The sequence below is a fragment of the Paramacrobiotus metropolitanus genome, unplaced genomic scaffold, assembly GCF_019649055.1.
Source record: "Paramacrobiotus metropolitanus isolate TYO unplaced genomic scaffold, Prichtersi_v1.0 Parri_scaffold0000011, whole genome shotgun sequence".
Classification (NCBI taxonomy): domain Eukaryota; kingdom Metazoa; phylum Tardigrada; class Eutardigrada; order Parachela; family Macrobiotidae; genus Paramacrobiotus; species Paramacrobiotus metropolitanus.
Window position 1 is genome coordinate 811147 of NW_026570231.1, and position 19975 is coordinate 831121.

General features: G+C 40.5%; 1 protein-coding gene across 4 annotated transcripts; it reads left to right on the plus strand.

The window, feature by feature from the left end:
• Positions 1-2519: 2519 nt before the first annotated feature.
• Positions 2520-19371, plus strand: LOC129583598 (kinesin-like protein CG14535). 4 transcript variants are annotated; one of them, XM_055475455.1, is made up of 10 exons: positions 2520-2761; positions 4736-5064; positions 11286-11592; positions 13495-13804; positions 15134-15331; positions 15815-16054; positions 16154-16280; positions 16382-16544; positions 17087-18703; positions 18937-19371. In XM_055475455.1, exons 2-10 carry the CDS (start codon positions 4946-4948, stop codon positions 18994-18996), a joined length of 3141 nt encoding a protein of 1046 aa, XP_055331430.1. In that variant the 5' UTR covers positions 2520-2761; positions 4736-4945; the 3' UTR covers positions 18997-19371. The 4 variants fall into 4 exon arrangements, with proteins under 4 accessions (XP_055331430.1, XP_055331431.1, XP_055331433.1 ...); XM_055475456.1 differs by lacking the exon at positions 2520-2761 and adding an exon at positions 4308-4436; XM_055475458.1 differs by lacking the exons at positions 2520-2761; positions 4736-5064 and adding an exon at positions 5306-5447.
• Positions 19372-19975: the final 604 nt, after the last annotated feature.

The following is a 19975-nucleotide window of genomic DNA, read 5'->3' on the forward strand; positions in this document are numbered from 1 at the left end:
ATTGCCCTTGAGACAGTATTACGAAGATTACAAACTGAATTGGGAAAAAAAACTGTGTTCATTACAACATGATTTTAGTGGACAGTTCATTGCATAAATCGAAATTGCTAACGCGCATAACTTTAGCGAAACAGCTTTAACTCCGGTCATTATTGTTAATATCCTCAAGCCCGCAATTTTGAAACATAACTGCGATTTATAGAATTAAACAGTTCGCGGTGGCCATACACAAAGCGCAGTGGCATATCGTCGGGCGATGCTTATCAGACCCACGACCATGCATTATAATAATCCTAATTGTAATCTATTGCTGGGTCTTGAATAATGCGCCACGAGGCCCCCTTTTCTCTGGCCAGTATCAATGCACGCGAAGAGGACGCCAATTTGCGAATTCATCTTGGCACATATCTATTTATTTTGGCTAATCAAATCAACGCATCAGCCCACAGCTCCCCGACGCATGTTTCCGGCCTGTACAGCAGGGAAAAAGACCATAGCATGCAACACTTCCTATTGTCTAGGCGTGAAACTTGATGGCCGTCGACTGGGCGAAAATAGTAATCAGGGTTCAGTCAAGGGCGTCTTTCGCATAATCACACCACACATGTCAGTTATGGGAATGGCTTTTTCCCTGCTCCTCTGTGTTTCTTTGTTGTCCACGAACAATATCTTGCTTCATCGGATGGATTAATTTTCCGCCGTGTCCGGACCAGTGCAAGCCGTAAAATGGCGGAAAGTCGATAAAACTAGTACGAGTAACTTTGCTGTGTCGCTCTCACTGCAACAAAGTTGTTTTCTGGTCAGGAGCAGTTTGGATGTTCGGATGAAGTGACATCTTTATTTTGACAGTGGGCCTCGGCTGATATGATATGATATGGATAAGTGATAACTATCTCAACGCACAACGGCAACATAGAGTTCGAGCGGTAAATAGCTATAAATCCAACAAATGGTACTATTCAGAAACAGTTTTTATTTCCTGAAATATACACACACGCTCATATCCGTGCATTCTTACTTCATATTTGACTTTTAATGTAGTTTTGTACTTTTACTTAATAGTTAATAATATCAGCAAAGCGGCAATTGCAAGAAGCATGTCGGTTTAGGTTATAGGTTCAGTAAACATCGTAGCTGTTCGAAAACAAGTGTTCCCGCATGCTTCGCTTTTTTAATTCTAAGAAATGCTCCGGCTCGATGTATCATGAGGCTAGCATTATTCTTCGGTTTTAACCGGCGGTTATATTAAGCATTGGCCTGATTTTGGGAGGACTTAATCCTATCTCATTTGAATATCTCGACAATTACCAAAAACATATAAAAGTGCACTTAAGTGCACGCACTCAGCCCGTTCACAAGACAGGACTAGACGCCTGTTTTTATGACCCATTGCACGATAACATTTCCAATCAATTTGCACAAATGACCTCTTGAATTGCTTTGTTCGGTGTTTGCACTGTGTATCCTTAACAGATGTTCATAGACCTCACCTTATCTCCCCTCTATTGTCCAGTCTGCATTTAGTAGACTAATGGTCAACAATGGACCGCAGAGCCAGGACGTCATTAAAGGATGAGATCTGCTGTAAGAGTTAACCAAATTTCCATTCACTACGCGTCTGCATCTGAGTTATGAGTATATCTGGGAAGTTACGCTTTATATTAATGATTGCATTATCTCGCTCTTTTTATGACAATACTATGCACTACTTGCATACTGGACTATGTTCCCTCCTCTTGCAGGGAATAAACGATGAATAATTCTTTTTGACGACATTAGCGACAGTTGTTTCTGGTGCGCTTTGTTTGGTTGTATGGTGCTCACTCTTGACTTTTGTGTTACCGTTCAAACGAGCCAACCACAGCCAGGTTTCTTAATCGTCGACTTGAGCTAATGATCGTTAGTAATGAAGTCCACGTCCAGAGAATTAATTAAAGTTCACATCTGACATGCGCAGTTTTCTTTTAGTGACCAGATATGAGTATTTGGTCACTAAACGCTCTCACTAACCTTAAGCCTGATTTAGATGGCAGGTGCGAACAGCATTAAATGGCAGGTTTCCTTTTACCACTTGTACAGGCTGCAGACAGTATACATGCAAGGGTACAAAGTGCGCTTATACAGATTCCAGCTACGGTTGCGATTCCAAGCAACAATTTAATTAATGGTCTATCATTTTCTAAAACCTTTCTGATAAGTACTTTTCTTTTAATTAAGTAAGGAACGACAGTGCACGGAACATGTGTACATTTTACAAAAAACCCCTACTAAGCCCGCATCAGTGCTTTGCCGAATATATTGCACTATATTTGTAAATATAATTGTGTTAATTCTTCTGCTGAGTGGACAGAATCGGCACTTGCCGGACTGGGCGGTCACAGGCCGGAAAGAGGCTGAACAAACTGTATTATAAGTACGGGCATACGCAGGCAGTACAAGCTGACAAGATTACCTTTATGCCGGCAGCTCAGTTCGGCCACCTAAACGTGTACCGAGTCGTATGCTTTCTATTAAGTACTTACCAATAATTTTGAATGTCCGGCTTGCAACTTTGCATGAAAGTTGGGAAGCGATCGTTTGTGCTTTGAAGTATTCTGTATAACTTGGGTGCCCCAATGTTTGTTTACTCAGCGGCTTCTTTTGGAAATAAATTACGACTAAATAAAATGCGGTTAATATGTTCGCACGAAATTTTTCAGAACACAGCTTGTTCGTTGTTTCGGAAAGTTGAAGAGCGGACTAATCTGATCCTGATCTGCTGGTAAGTTTGTAGTTAACGGGCTCAGGCAGCGTATTTAAAGTTAATAATGTCGCGACTGCTCAGGCTAAGAATTTTTTTCTTTACCATTAGTTAAATTAGATCCATCACTTGTTTCCTCTTTATTATTAGCGTAACGACTACTGATTAGTCCATATACACTTACTGCTCCTGCTTTGTTCGAAATTACAATGGATGGAAAGCGCAACTGCACAAGCGTTCGCAGTATCGCATCTGCATAAAAAGCAGCTTTTGGAAAAAAATTCGTACTAATAATTACATCATGATTAGGCTACGAATTGTGAAGCCACCAACCCTAAAATGGGATATAAAGTTTTATAATATGACCGCTTCCGGCTTTAATAGAAAGCCGATACGCTGTATTTGCTTTTGATTTTTCTATGCAAAGCAGACGAACTTGGGTTAGGTAATGTTTTATTATAAATATTGACTGACGCAGAAAATGTTTGACAGTTGCAACGGTACACTCTGACAGATGATAACAATACGAACCAGAGGTTTCGCATAACATAACTGCTTGCGCAAGGTGCGAAACGTCTGCAATCTGGTTATGGTTACAAAGTGTATTTCATTAATTTATTTAGTTTAATCAATCTTTTACAATTTATGAAATTTTAATAAAAATAAGAAAGGGCGCTTTCCACATGCAGCTAAATGCTAATCGCCAACAGTTTTGCAAAGCCGACAAAATTTTTAAAAAACGAATTTCAGATAGATAGCAACTTACAATTTGCACTGCCCATTATTGATATATTGATATCCACGATACATTTACATTTCAGATGTCTGCAAGTTAGATCAAATTCCTTCGAAGAATTCGAGTTGATTTGATTCTGATTTTGATCACTCCTTGTAGGTAAAAAATAGTCGAGTCTGCTTATTAATTATTATTTAAGAGTAATTTTCGAAGGAATCTTTGTAAATCCTAACTGACAGAACCGTTGAAGTTTCAGAAAATATTAATTTGGCTGCTTATAAAATTAAAAATAAAAGTTTTTCTTGGTTTCGCGAGCTACTGTAGTCTAAATCTTTCTTATCGCTTGTGCATTCGTTGACCGGTCTTCAACTGGCGGGCATCTGAACGCATGTCCAAAGATTTCAGGGGAATCTTTAAGCATCCTATCCAAACAGAAAACCGAGATCGATTATAATTAGCAGATAAACATTGCGCCGGCTCAAATTGCTGACACAAACTGAACCTTTTCATGCACCTGGTAAAATTTTGACCTGCGTTTAACTGCCTATCAAGTACGGGCGATATTAATAGAATACTTGACAAAAATCAATACTAGACCGGCTCATTTCTAGTGCAAAAAATAACATTTACGCAACACGTCTTTCCGAAAGTATAATATCATCTTACGCGCTGATTCTTAAGCATGACTTTCGCTTTGTTAATCAACGAACATGTTTGACACCGCGCACATCCAAGTGTTGACTTTTCCACGTTGCTGTTTGGTCAAGCATCGCGCGGTAAAAAACGTGTATACGGTTGCGCGCTGGCATCAGTAATTGAAGAAAATTTTGCGCAATTTTCCTTATGATTAAGCACGCTAAAGAAGCATTAAAATGGGTCTCTATGCGTGTAGCGTGCAGTTATGTAGCTGTCTGACATTAAATATTGTATATGCTCGAATTTCACGTTCATTATATATTGGTGCGTATAAGGAAAAACGAAATAATGGTGAATGTTCCGTTCAGCTTCACTGCTTTGACTGAAAACGCCGCAATAGGGGTTCTTTCAGCAAGTGTGCTGTGTTATATGACTGCCGAAAAGACATACTCGTAATTTACGGTGGACAGTTGTGTGCTCTTTTTATAAAAATATCCGGGAGAGGAAGACGAAACTCTGTTCTCATTCAGACTCCTTATATGCTGACTCATGTTGACACTCTTCCATCACTTATTATTATACTTGAGTTGCCGGCTATCCTAATGGGAATTTTCATTTTTCAGGAAGCAACTTTGAAAATCTGCCTCAAAACGTTGCGTGTCTGTTGATCGCTGCTGGTGGGAGCATTTGTGTGCCGCTAAGTCGTTGTACCAGTTTCTTTACTGGTGGATGCATACATAAGAAAAATTTAAGTCTGGCGGATTCCTGATATCGCGTAGACGTATTGGTACTCGTATAAACGCGTTTTGATTACAACGGATTACCGCCTGCGCATGTCGCTGCTGGACAAGATGCCCTGTCATTATCCGACGTATGAAAGGAATGTTGAGGAAACGGATATCAATGGCGGCGCCTACCTGATGGCTCAACCAGATTTTTTCTTACTGAACAGGTACGCTGAGCAGCAATAATTAATGTTGTTAGTTCCACTTTCACAAGCGGACGTATGCGTCGGTCTACAGTAAATTATTGGGATAATTCAAGCATTTTTTTATTTCACACATCTTTCAAGTCACTCACCATCGGTCAGATATTGTGCGGGCCTAATAACATACACATAAACATCTCTGTGTGCGCAATAAATACTGGTAGCAAGGTGTATAAGGGATGTACACCTAGCTACTAGCTTGTAGCAATCTTTAACGTTTGCACTGCAGGCTGGCTTATTAGTAATGAGCCAGCCCGCGTAATAACTATTAAGTTATTACGCGAATAAATTTTGTTTACTGTGCCGCCTGTGCGTATACCGTACGGATCGCCCTACTTTGGCTAATGGTAAGATATTTGCATGGTAGTTATTACATGGTTTCGTACGACTGATATGTGATACCGTACGTTTTTTCAGTTCTACTATTTTCTAGTGGTAAAATTTAATACTGCATTGAGAGATGTTGGAAGGTGGTCAAAAATTTGGTACGTATGGTTGACAATCCTTTTGCGAAGTGGGATATACACTGCTGCCGCCTCAAGAAGCATCGGCAGGTGAAGATATAGATTCTGGAGCAGTTGCAGTTGTATATCTTTGACATCTTCGTTAGATTTTATTTTGTCATGCTTGATTGTGCGAAAAGTGGCAACAGCACTCGGAGTATAATGCAGCTGTCAAAATGGCAAGCAATCAAGTTTTTATTTCGCTATCACAAATCGAAGCTGTATGAATCGCAATTAATGGCACGCTCTGGCTTTTTCGGAGTCACTGCCGCCGTCTATTATAGGTACGAGGTACGTAGTCATTTTAGGATCTGAACACAAAAAGCTTTTTTCCTCCGGCTGTCAAAATTAAGGCGGTAATTATTTTCAATATAAACTCGTATACGGTTGTGTGCAATATTACGGAAAACGTGTTATTATAAAAACGGCAAACTGAAAATTATTCTGCTAGGGTGGAAAATGTGTTTAGATTCCATCAGATAAATGATACATGATAAGATGTGCTGTTCTCACCAAAATGTATCTACCTATTGCGAAAACACAGAGAAATCCGCTAGAGATGCCGACGCAAGGCAAACAGATACTTTGCGCAGGAGGACATGAAGGAGGTGGCCAGAAGTGGAAATGCATTAAAAATGTGCTGTGTTCAAGGCGAAAGCGTAGTTGAGAGTGAAAGTAATAAATTTAGATATGATTTTGAATTGGGAAATATTGACTTAACGGTGAGAAACAATCCAGATGCGAATGACAGGCGCGGGCTGGCGGTCTCTTTACTAGGTCATAAAAAAGCTTTGACTTACGCTCTCTTACCTCCCGCAGTAGCGGTTTTGTACCTCTGATATTCATCTTTCAGCTACGTAGTAAATAAAGACTCAAAATGGAGAGTAATACAGAGGTAACTTTATAACAAAATGCGACAAAAATGTAACTTTTTTACTGCTACAAGAAGTGGGTGAGAACCAAATTTTTTGTACTTTGTGTTTTCTGTAAAGGTCTTTCACTTGAGTTATTGCCTTTCAATAATTTGGAAAAGACTCGCGTTCACTTTTTTTTTCAAAAATGGTACAGAGATGTGTTTTCTCGCTGCGGTCATTCCAAGGGAATTGTAGATCATTGTCGGTGATTGCACACTTGAGACGATGTTGTGATGATGGGGGATTTATCGGCATTCAATAATTTCATCTCAGATTGCCGGGCAGTTTAGAAGGGAGGATGGGCTTGACCAGCCGATGGCCTCCATGGCGTCCGACAGGAGCATCATGACAGTAGCATTATGCGGAAACTGATAAATTGTATCCGACCGGCTTCCCTATAAATAGGCTGGCAAATGCTTAGAAATTTACAAACAATTCTGATATTCACATTCTCACCTGTACGATACACTTCCCCAAACAAAACGTCTATTCGTGTTCACACTTACGATTGACAGGCAGCGCGCACTGTTCCATGCCAGTCTTTACAAAGGCCAATGTTTCCATTTAATTGGATTTAATATTCAAGAAAATTACAAAGTAATACGACATTGAAGTTGTGTTGATAAGAAGGAGGATGATCACTATGCGCACGAAAACATCATCCATCAAGGGAGGGCCACGGCAAGCGCAGTGAATCGGAAAAGGATCTGTGCGCTCTTAAGATGGATGGCATTGTCAGAATGCCTGCTTTTCTTTTAAATGTGTCTACCTACATTTGTGCCTGCACCCTAATAGTACCCACTGTCCGGAGCACGACAGTAATAATTCTTCATTAAATCTTTCCTTTGGACATCGTTTAGAGTTGTAATCAGTAGCACTAATCGCTCTTAACTGGCTTCTACTTAAGTTTTGTGCATTTCCACGCTGGGGTCGGTGAATAATGCGCTGGTATATTGCTGGGTATGGTTGATTGTACCTTTATGTGTCTCGTGCGCCTTGAACCGGAAATTATCGTATCCGACCCCACTATTTGTTGAGCGCATCGGGAACTAGGTGTGCCTGTGATACAGCTAATTATGATTTCCTCTGTAATTATTATTAAGAAGCCAAGTTTGCAAACTAGAGATTTACTCATGGAGTAGTCAGAAAAAAAGGGTAAATTTCACACAACTGAATTTAAAAAATTCCGGACTTTTACAGGTACTCGTATATGTACTTCTACTCACCTTGCGGCCGGGAAAACAATTTTTAAAAGAATAAAAAATTCGTTTATACCGACCACAGAAAACACTAATCAACAACTGCAACGATCTAAAGGATTAACCCGACCTAGTAAGGAGTAGTGACGTACTGTAACTCTGCAGAACTTCCTTAAATTAAATTAGCGTTGTTTAGATCATCTGTACTGGTCGCGCATGTGGACACTTGAGACGCACGAGCATGCGCAGCGAGTCAAACTGACTGGCTAGATGAATAAGGCTTTGTGGCTATAATTTGTTTGTGGTCATCTCGGCTGGTCAAACAAAGTTTCCCTTCTAATGAACAAGCATCAAGCAAGTCCATTTGGTAAAGTCAGCCCAGCGGAACGCGTTGACCAACTGACCACCATGACCCGTCTGATATGCCACATGATATTGATTTACATTGGCTCTGAAAACAATTAAACTTTTATACACACCAGACAGTTATAAATTGAATTCGCCCAGATAATGTGCCACAGACTTATCTGATGAAAAATAAAACATAAAGAAATGTGAATAATTGCAGCAACTGGAATATTGTTTTCAATATTTTTAGATTAAGTTTAATAAAATACCTACCTAGAGCAATTATACAATTCATATACGAGTACATAGGTAGATGCACATATCTTGCTAGCCGGTTTGTGCGGAAAGTGGACTTTTGGACAGCTTGTACTGCTGTAAAAGTACAGGATTGTATTAGTCTGTATAGCAGCACACATGAAACTTTTGCAGAGAGTGTAGGTACAGTAGCTATTATTGTGGTAGTTACGGGATGCTGATATTACTGTTGTCATTCTAATTATACTAACAATTAATAATTACTATATATATCCATTTTTATACCTCTCTGCGATTAGAAATCGGGATTTATAAGATTACACAAATGAACAGTAGCGAAAGCAATTCCCAGCTATTGTGAGGCAGTTGGCTGGAGTGGTCAACAAGGCGGGGCCAGTAATATACGGTATAACCATTTCGAGCGTAGATTCTGCATGCTCTCCAGTTTCTACATCAACTACATCCCGGTGGTTACGATGCAAGACCAAGATGTCAGTTTCAAGATGTTGGTTTACAGTCATTTTTCTTTGGATTTGCACTTATAACCTAAAGAATAAAACCCTGATGGAGTTAAATGGTTGTTAATACGCTTGTGCTTCCCAGTAATCAAACAGTGTCGAATCCGAGTTGTATCTGTATATGATGGGGTGGTTTACTTAATTCCGGCAACTCCCAGTTTTATTTTAGCGGTGAGTGTAAGAACTTATAAATTTGCTCAAACTTTTTCTCGCTTTTTTACTTTTAGATAAAAGCAAAACTTGAGTTGTGCGATTTTTCCAAAATATCTTGTGGTGTAGAATTTTTTCGAAAGCATTCAGTTCACGCTATGAACTCCTTACCGGGTGGAAAAATTTGGTTGTGGTCGTAATTAACTGGTAATTTTATTAACATGTAGATACCATGTAGACCGTTTGCTATTGGGATGTGTTTGTAGTCTGTAGATAATAAAGAGATGTTTATCCTTGAAATTTAAACGATGCCGCATGCATTCTTTGCAGTTTAAGAGATAAGGCAAATAGTTTTTCTCCTGCTATTCTTGACACAAGCGCTGAGACAGGCATTTTTTATAAAGATTTAAGATATTGTTATTTATTATTATTACGGCACAAAAGCAGACAACCCCAAAGGGACTTCAGGTCCTCACATTTATTCGTAAACATTTTCGCATCCGAAAAATGCACTGCGTATTTTTGAGGAATTGTAGTGGATTGAACTGATTCCGCCAGAAATATATTTAAGTATGTATGTACACATGGTATTCAACAAATAAGAAGGAAGAGTGGTTAGAAGATGAATTGATAATTTTTAGAGGCGCCACAAAGACTAAGGGAAGACGAAAGGTCTAATCAGGTGAAATTGCTGCATTCAAGGCGCCTCCAGACAAAACGATCCAAGATAAATTCTGCTGATGACGATCTGTAATGTACTCGTATAATTTTAGAACCCTCGATAGATGCTCGATGCTATGAGAATTTTTGCGTGATTTTTTTAATATTTAACATTTAACCCGCGTATGCAGACGTTGGACAAACAATATCTTGTACTCTGTACGTTAAAATACATGTGTGTATTGGTTCAGAATGCCTACCAACGAGAAACCTACGGAATACTAATGGATGTTTGCTAGCAGGAACAAGTTATTCCCTGCTGTTACTGGATACCAGTACGATCGTGAGAGGAAACATGTACTGTAGGATTAATGCAGTAAATTACACGGTGTGCTAATCCTTTTGCCTTTGCGTTTTGCACCTGATCAAGATTATACCCGAGCTTCAAAAGAAGCTTTGTTATGGAGTGAAAAATATTAATTGACTTAGTGGAAAACTTGATATGAATACTTATTTCTGCAATAAGTTAAATCCAGTAAAATAACGTTATTACATGCGTACTAGCATGCCATCCTCCTTCGTTACTGCTAGAATACCTTAAAATTACAGCCGCTGATGGAAGAGCAAATTTATTTACTTAATTTGCAAGTTTGTATTACTGCAAAAATTAATATAAAATGTATGGATTTTTTTAATAATCAACTGGCTATCGGAAGCATAAATTATTAACGGCAAAGGGCGTTACAGTTCGGAAACTATATGACCGTGACATGCTGAAAAGTCGCTTACTAGCAAAGTACCATATAATCTGGAACTAAGAATAATCATATTTTCTTCTTCGTACTGAAGAAAGTCCATGGTCAGAAATGTTTTCTTATGGAAACGAAGTGTCGCCGCATGCCGGGTTACTGGTCTGTTGTGCTTTTGGTCAGTAACTTAGTTCGCCGGCTACCGTCATGGGGCAACGAAAAACCCTTTTAAGCAAAAAGTTTATTCTCAAACGTCAGCAGACTAACCAGCCGAAAATGAACAGATTGATCTTGTATCCATAACGTTATTTTCCAGTAATAATAACCAGCTTTCTCCCTGATGTTCAGATAAACCGGCGTCTGAAAAACATCTTTCGTGCGCAGCATTTACATCTGGTGTTTTGCAACACGTGCATACACTTTATGTGTGTAGTCAGTATAGATATCGTAAACGATTCAATTACGACAAGTGATTGATCCCTGTGGCTAAAGGGAAGATGCATCCGCCAGCATGCAGTTTAAAGTTGTTAGTGTATTTTCATGCACTATGACTGGTTGTTACAGTTGTAGCTCAACTGAAAAATAAAATATTACAGAATATATTAGTACCTGTTTGTGTTTAATGCGCATACATTATACGAAAAAAATTCCCTCGTATTATCCGAAAAACGTTATTTTCAAAATTTTCAAAGTGCAAGGCTTTGCACAAAGATTAATTAAGCGGTTTTAAGAGCTGTTTTCCAGTTTAAACAATTCTCAATTCCACCCGGCCATCCGTAAAATTTTGATGCCAGCCGTCGAAGAATTATAAGTACTTACTGTTACATAAAGCAATATACAAATAACCTCTAACGTATCGTTGGATCATGATTTACTGATTACTTTGCAGATTACCAGAATCCGTGCGGTATCCTTACGCTTGTAGAATGATATCCACGGTCAGCTCTCCTCATTTATCATCTGCCAGCAGTTGTAATCGCAAAAAGCGGAGATTACCGGATTCCATCAAGTTTGTCAGCAATTCAGCCATATCCACGACTGATCACAGCAATTCTCCGCCTGACGAAAAAATGGATTCTTGCCGCAATGGAACATACTTTACCAATTTTTATCGCTTGTTGCGCATGGAATCACCGGTTGTTCCGCCGCTTTTACTGCGGAATCCAGTCAGAAAACCGGAGAGTGGCCCCGGGAAGGTAATCGACTTTTAAGCAGATTAACGAGTTCAAAAAAATATCGTGTCTTTAGAATTTATGCTTTATGTCGTTTGAGTAGGTTGTTGTTTAGAACCTTGCGACAAATGAAGTTTAATTTCATTTAGTTTTATTCAAAATAAAAAAAATCGAAAAATTACTAACTGCAAACAACCGTACATAGGTTGTATGTAGCTGCCGCTAAAGCATTTTGTCTTTATGGGCAGCAAGTTGTTCTCAATCATTGCCATTTCCGGGTGCCGTAATGGCATTCTGAATCATATCGTTCGGACGGGATATACCATTAGTGATTAGCCTTCACATCTCCCTCCGCCAGGCTATAAGTGAAAAGCGCGTCATCAGTGGTCACACTGTATAATATTTTGTTGTGGTATGGGAGTAATTCGTAAGAATGCTCTGCCTATTAAACTCATATGGAGATGATGGATAAATGGCATTGACTGTTAATGCGTTAGTTCGGGGGATGAATATCAAATTGGTGTAACGCTGCTCCGCACAGACCTAACCCGGGTATTACTCGTTAACTATCCAGCCTTAATCCGCTGCATGATAGTGGAGTAATTTATTCACGGCCATTCCTGTTTCCGGCAGTAACACAGGAAGGATTTTCGCAATTGTCTTGTATGGATTTAGTCATTGCTATTTTGGGATCAGCTACAGAATTGTCGGTCTGACCACTGTCCGTGCCCTGGTTAATGATCGGACAACATCAGATTTACATATGCCCAGGCGCATCTTTTATTGTCAATTTGACATACTGTTTTTATGTACAAACAACTAGACAAACACATACCACAACAATAGTTTCTATGCAGTGTATAAGCAAACTATAAAAAATACGTATGTATGAGCACAATGCTCACAGTAGATAAAACAAGGTTGAATAACGTGTCAACATCATCACGGTAACTAAAATGTATTATCATAATTACAAAAGAATAAAAACGTATTATTCTGAATGAACTACTAAAGTACTAACTGAACTGTTGCTTCACGTGCAAGAAGAGTTGAGGGACAAGTTTTGTTAGCTCAGTTAGTATTCACAATTTCTTTCTGCTCCAGTTATAATTCGGCCATAGCAGAAAGGGAAGAAGGGAACCGTAAGGACTTGTCGCAAATAAATTCAGGAATCTCGCAACTTTCAGGCGATAATTCTCATGAATAATGCATGAACTGTCCTTCATATTTCCTGCAAGTGTGCATCACTGTAAGTATGTACACCCAGTCCATCATCCAATATAAACGCCGGGCAACTCAACAAAATTTGGGTAATACACACGAAACGTGACGCAATATCCAAGATGTCCACTCAGTGGCATTTTCCCTTGAGTCTATTGCGATATGGGCTACGTGCGGGCCGGAACGGCTATTTCTCTGTGAGCAGCTCATAAATATTCATACTTTATTGAAATAAGTATACTTCAGACTGCGCTAGTTTTTGCCATTCAGACCTTATAAAGTGGGAAAACCAATGCTGTCGCTTTAATTAATGCATTTGTAAAACAGAATTTACTGTCCGGTTTCAGTCAGCTGTTATATTGCGCTTTTATACGAGTTATCTCAAAGTAAAATCTCAAAGTCTCAATATTAATTTTAGGTAATTTTTTTTAATTTAAACACTAATTGATTTTGAAAATTTCTAAATACCGAAGGATAAAAATTAACTTAAACTTGGACAAAACGTCGTAAAATAACTACAGTACTTTGCAGCTGCATTTCTATTGACCTGCTTATGCCAAAACTGAAATTGTTTTGCACTTCTGAAGTTTTGCGTGTTCGGTGAAAGCTGAATAACGCCCTACTTTTGTCGATTACAAAGCCTAGTGTCAATTTTCATGAGGACTTTGGATATTTTTAATCGACGCCATGACTGTATTTTTGTAGGTGAAAGTTCTTCTGCGGGTGGCTGGGCCTCTGGAGGATTCGGGGAGTTCATGGTTGACCATCGATCAGCGCCGGAAGCAAGTCAACTTACTGGATCCCAGCATGCTGTCCGGCAACAGCAGTGTTGGGGGAACGCGTTCGCGTTCCACCACAGCCCTCCCGCTGGCCCCCAAGATGTTCAGTTTTGATAACATCTTCTCGCCGGATAGTTCCCAGAGCGAAATCTGCTCTGCATCTCTAGTTGATCTGATCCACTCCGTGGTCAACGGGCAAGATGCCTGCTTGATAAGCTTCGGTCCAGCCAAATTAGGTAATGTTAAACCATAGAAGAAATATGTAAGTACAATACATGCGGCACAACTACGTGTTACATATACGCATATATGCAGCCAAGATGTTAATCTTTTTTATGGACAAATCTCTTTGGTAATCAAGCGCAACTTGGGAGCCTCATTGATTTAATTATGTCAAGTATACTAGTGTCAACTGGATGGCGCGCATAGCAATCAGAATCTTAATCTCCACATTGAATCGAGCTCAATTTTAGCTAATTTTAAAATTAGGACACTGTACTGTGGTTGTGCTCTCGGACAGTTTCGCTAAGATCACCGGAAATCAAATGTTTTATGATGCATCAAATTAGATTGTGCGATTACAAACACTCGTTCGGTTCCGGCGATCATGAAGTGATGGTGCATCTGCCTTTTCTTTGGATTACAAACTTGGTCCAAGTCAAAACCCATGAATACTTTACTCGCCTCCACTATTTCTTTTGCAATATACATGGTACAATTTTAAAGTAACAACGCAGAATTTTATTATGGCAAAATGTATTAAATTCTTTTGTAACAAAAATATTTTCGTAAAACTGTGGGAAAAGTGTTGATAAATTTTTAAGTCTGCATTGACATTGACTTAGCGACCCGGTTACAATCAAGAATATTTATAGCTGCAAAATAGATTGTTTTCCAACACGTTCTGGCGATATAATGTTGTGTACATTGTTCCTAATTCCGCCGATGATCGATATTTAATTGCTGGCAGAGTTCTGTAAAATCGGATATAATGTGACCGATAGTCAGCCGGGAAAGCTTGTAATAATCTGATGGACATGCCGCAGTGATGGAATGTAACGACATATTGAAATCTTCATATCTGAGTTTACATTTGCGCCGGCACGGCTGCTGCTGCTGACTGGGGAAGAAGATGATGCTATCCGAGATGCGCAACTCGTTGAGAAATGACCACTGTATGCCAGCTCGTTGAGAAGCAATCTCCATGTATACACAGCCGCGTGTTGCACAGTTTGGCTTGTGGCTTGGCTTGCTTGCACTGGTGAATCAGCTTGTCAAAACGACTTGATAGGTTGATATTGCACTGTTTATCCAATACGTAATTGGATTACCATAAGTCAGAATTACATTAAGAAATCCATATTTCATCTAAACAGTACTGCCACTAGTGGCCCTGATGTACAAGAGCACGACTTGTGGCTACCCAGTGTCCATATGTCGATACACAGGGCAACGCCCTGGCTGGCTCATCGTATCGATGTGTTATGCTCCTGCACACCACTTGTTTTGCCCATACTGTGATTAAAAAATAACATGCATTAATTTGTTTGTTGATTTTTCTGTAGGAAAGACGTACAGCGTCGTGGGGTGCGACAGCAGTGTGACACATGCCGGTCTAATTCCTACGGCCATCTCCTGGCTATTCCGGCTGGTCAATGACGAAAAGGAGAAAACCGGTGCTAAATTCACTATCAGAGTTTCGGCGGTAGAGGTTTCCGGTGTTCATGAAACAGTAACGGATTTGCTAGCTGGAATGGCAGAAGGTAAACATCAACAGATTTTCGAAAAGGAACGACACAGAATATTTTTAAGTGCAAAATAGCGAAATAAAGGATAAATTTTGCGATGACTGAATTAATATTGCTGATACAGAAAGAAATTTATTTCACCAACAAGCGTTTAACTTTGTAGCTTCATTATATAAAATACAGTTTTATGGTTTTTCGAACCCGCAGCCGTACGTTCTCATACAGCTTATTGTTAGCACAAAATTCTTTCCTTTAATTCTTGCAGAAATTTTTATGTGCCTATTGGAAGCACGAAGAATTAAATGTCAACAGTAAATTTGCAGGACTGCAGCTTGTGTGAATACTGTTTCTGTTTCATAAGTAACCAATAAAGTGCTGAAATTAAATGCTATGCCCACATGAGATTTATCATGTCGGTCGCACACCCCGGTGCAAGATCACCAGAAATAATCCCAATTTGCATGTTGGTAATACAGCTAACGAAGCTATGCCTTGCAGAAGCACGTAAACAAGCCAGAGACCAGCCTTGTCCGACATTTCTTTGCGATGATCCTCGCTACTCGTCGCCCCTACTGAATCCCAATGAGTTGCAAGCCTCCAATCCCGAAGTCGCCGGTCAGTTGCTGGACGCCTGTCTGAAGCGACGCCGGGAATCCGGGTCATCGGCCGGTTCCCATCTGTTCTTTACATTGCACTTGTACCAGTTCCGAAAAGATAAGGATGGCGTGGGAGGTGGAGGTATGTACTGTACATGTACAGAGCGCCCCCTTAAACATTTGTTAGAAAGGGTCACCGGAAATGTCTTAAAGAAGTGCTCTAATGGAGTTTTTGTTCTAGTTTCGGGCGGTCGTAATCGTCTGCAGTTGATCGATTTAAGTAGTCAAGCTGGCGAAATGCCCTTATCCGGACTGGGTAATGTGATTTTGGCCTTGATAAACGGTCAGAAGCACGTTGTGTCCTGCAAGTGAGTCAAGTGGGCCTGTTAAAACTGTTGTCAATGGCTTTATTTTCCTTCCCAATTCCTCGGCTAAATCGCCATCTTATTTGTGTGTCTGTCCACTGTAGGGAGAGCAAAATTACACAACTCCTCAAAGACGCACTAAATAATGTTGCCAGCCAAATAGCCTTATTGTGCCATGTCAGCTGTGCGCCCAGCAAATATCCTGAAACACTCTCGGTCATCCAAATGGCCTCCCGTGTTCATCGGATGCGCCGGAAACGGATAAGGGTATGGGCAAACCCCGATTGTGTTTGTCGTTGACGTTATCCCTTATGCTTCCGTGCATTTCATGAATTTCTGATCATCTTAATTCTAAAGTTAATCAGGAAGTTCCCTTTAAACATGAAAAGAATACATTATCAATTTACTCCTAGTCGACTAAATCGTCTTCCATAAAAGCATGGTGCTGATAGGAGCTGTGTATGTTTTAGAACTTCTCTCAACATAAATAAAAATAAAAAATAATTAACATCACACCGTAACAGTGCACAGCAGCTTAATTTATCACACAGTCATTTTCCGAAAACAATAACGGTTGAACTAGTAAGGTAAGTACTGCAAGCCTTGTTAATAAAGCTACCGTTACGACTGAAAGCTTTTTTTATAAAAAACGTTGACATTAAAATAATAACGTAATTGTAACCGAATTAAAATTCGTCTGACTTGCTTCAGATTTCAAGAATTTATTTGGCAGAAGTATTTAAATTTGTTGACTCATTTTCCTTGCGCTTGCCTCTCTGCATGATTGTATTGTGTTGCCGATTTTATAGACTGGCGTGGGATATGGATCAGCGGATTCCCATCGCATGTTCTCGTCGTCGACCAGCTCCGAACCCAGCTCAAGCGAAGTATCATCGGCCACCACTGTAATCTTTTGTGGTGCTCGCACCGGTCTCCAAGGCGATTCACCTCGTATCCCACCATCCAACCGCATCCAGACAAATCCCAATTTGAAATTAATTCGGGCGTCGGTAGCAACGTCACCTCTTGCGTCGCCGAAAATGGTGCCGCATAGCCTTTTAACTCTCACACCCGGTTCTCCTGTTAAAACACCTTTAGTGCCGATCAAAATGGCCACCGATGTCATTGAGCCCGTAGTTCATCCGCGACCGGCTCCGAAGCCCGAAGTTATTGTTCCAAAAGTAAAGAAAACCAAAGAAGCCAATACGGAGCCAACGTCGGTCGAAGCCCAAACATCCGTTATCAACAAATCCAAAACCATGCCCGAAATACGGCCGATCAGTCTGAAAATGACCAAGCAAACTCAAGCCCGGCGGGTGCCCGTCGGTTACCCGTGGGCGGGTGGCGTCGACGGCATTGACACCGTCAAACGTGATATGATCCAGAAATGGGTCGAACTGCAATCTCCGGAGGAAGAGAGCCCCGAGGCGCTGTGCACTAATTTCAAGATTTCGCAGAGCACGGAGCTGATGATTGTGGAGGAACCGGTGATGGCGGTGGATACTTGTGATGCAGCGCAGCAGGTCTCGCAGCTGGAGATTCTCCATGAGACGCATGACATTTGTACAGATACACCGGAACCGTCATTGCACCAGATCAGCAATTCCCGTGATTATGGAATCTCCCAGCAGGATCTGGAAGATCTGGATGCCCTCGATACCTTGGCATCACATCTCAGTTCACAGTTGGATTTACTATCGGTTGAATTGGCGGAATCCTTTACGGACGAGCGGGAAGTGCCGCAATCACCTCCCGTAAACATTCCCCAGCCGATGCGACCGCTGCAGGTTGTACCACTGCCGTTGCCATCGACTGTGTCCTTTGAAGACGTATGGCAACCGTACAAACCGACAACGCCCAGCACACCCGTACACGCCAGCCAAAACAATTCGCTTCGGAAGAAATCGGCGCCGGCGCCTCCTACCCGGTCATCCAGTGTTCCTCGCCAGTCCATCGACGGGCTATCTCCCATAAAATTCAATACCACCCGGTCGAAGCCGCGCACGGGTAAACTAACGTCGAAGGTGGTAGCGTCACCCAGCAAAGCCAGTGTGACATACATTGCTCCATCGCCTGACCTCAGTCACGATTCCGGTCACGACAGCGGATCGAGTCTGGCTTTGCGTAATCCCAAACAAATCCCGAGTATTAGCAATCAACCTGGGAATAGTAAGCGATCGCCCAGTCAGTCGAGCAGCAGCGGACACGGAAGTGATGAGCACAGTACAGTCAGCAGTAGTGCGCCATCTCATAAAACTTCCGCTCTGCACGCCGCCACTACCGTGACCAGCATGACCAGTTTACAGAGAGAAACTGTGCAACTGATGGCAGTGTCACCGGAAACGGATCTGTCTTCGGTGCGAAATCCAACTGCCAGACTTGATCACAAATCGACTCACTCACATGAAATGGAAGATTTTAGTAAGGTGAGTTTGCGTTCATTGGTTGCTGACATCTTAGCGGGCAGTGTGCGGCAACTTTTTTAAAAGCCAAAATGTGCGCCAGCTTCTGCTATGCGGGCATTTACCATTTTTCTAAGAACTATTTTTTTGCTTGAGCCGACAAAAGTTATTCAGTATACGTCTGTGTAATTGGGGTCCTATAAAATAAACTCGTATCACAACATTAAGCGTTAAAATAATTAGTTTTGTTGTTTTAGCTTACCACACGGCCAAAACTCTGGACTCGCTTACCGTGCTTTGGTGGGAACGAAATTTGACGGACCAAACCACAGATGCCAGTTTAAGTGATTTGTAGACTCATTACCCGGATCTTCAGCTCGCGAGCGAAGAATGCTTAATGATCATAAAATCCGAATCCGTGGTTTTTTCAACAGCTGCTTGTCAACGATTCGCAAATTTACTTAACAATGAGTACATCCACCTGGTGGACATTTTCTTGAAATCGTTTTTGTAGTTTGTACAGTTTTTATGCTGTTTCTGGATTACGTTAAAGTGTTGGTTCTAGAAGTATTGCTGCAATTTCTTATCGGAAAAATGTTGTGTTTAACCCCAAACATTTTAGAGTTGAGAGTAAATTTTATGTTGCTGGTATTTTAATGTTTATTACATGTGATGATTGTAATCTTCCTGTGTAATTAAATTACCAATGCGTACCTAACCATTATGAGCACAGTATTTAACAAGTTATGCGCGGACACTGTTAGTTACGTCTAACTGCTCATGCTAGTAAATCATGCACAACCTCGTACAGATACGTGGGCCCTACCGAGTAGAGGCCGGATGTGATACGAGTAGTAAATTTAAAGGACAAATTTCTCGGGATTGCCTCCCATCTTTCCCGAAAACTACTGCCTCCCCTGTACCACATAAGTGTTTTGTGTTATTGCATTAAACTGCATTTATAATGGTACATGTTTAAAGATAAAAGCGTGCTACCGGTCCAAATGAAGAAGTTTCGGTTTAATCGCTTTTAATGAAGACTACTTTGAACGGTACAAGCAATCGAAGTGTACTGTACATAAGACACAGTCTATACAATAATATTATTATAAAACCTAATTGTTTTCCCCCTTATACAAATTTGAAATATAGATATGTACGAGCAATTGCTCACGCATCAACTGATCAACACATGTACTTACTTAAAGCATGAAGTTCAATAAATAATTATTATATATTGCTTATATCTATATTTACGATGAAGTCGTAAGTCTGGTTTTTCATTGCTGAAAACAA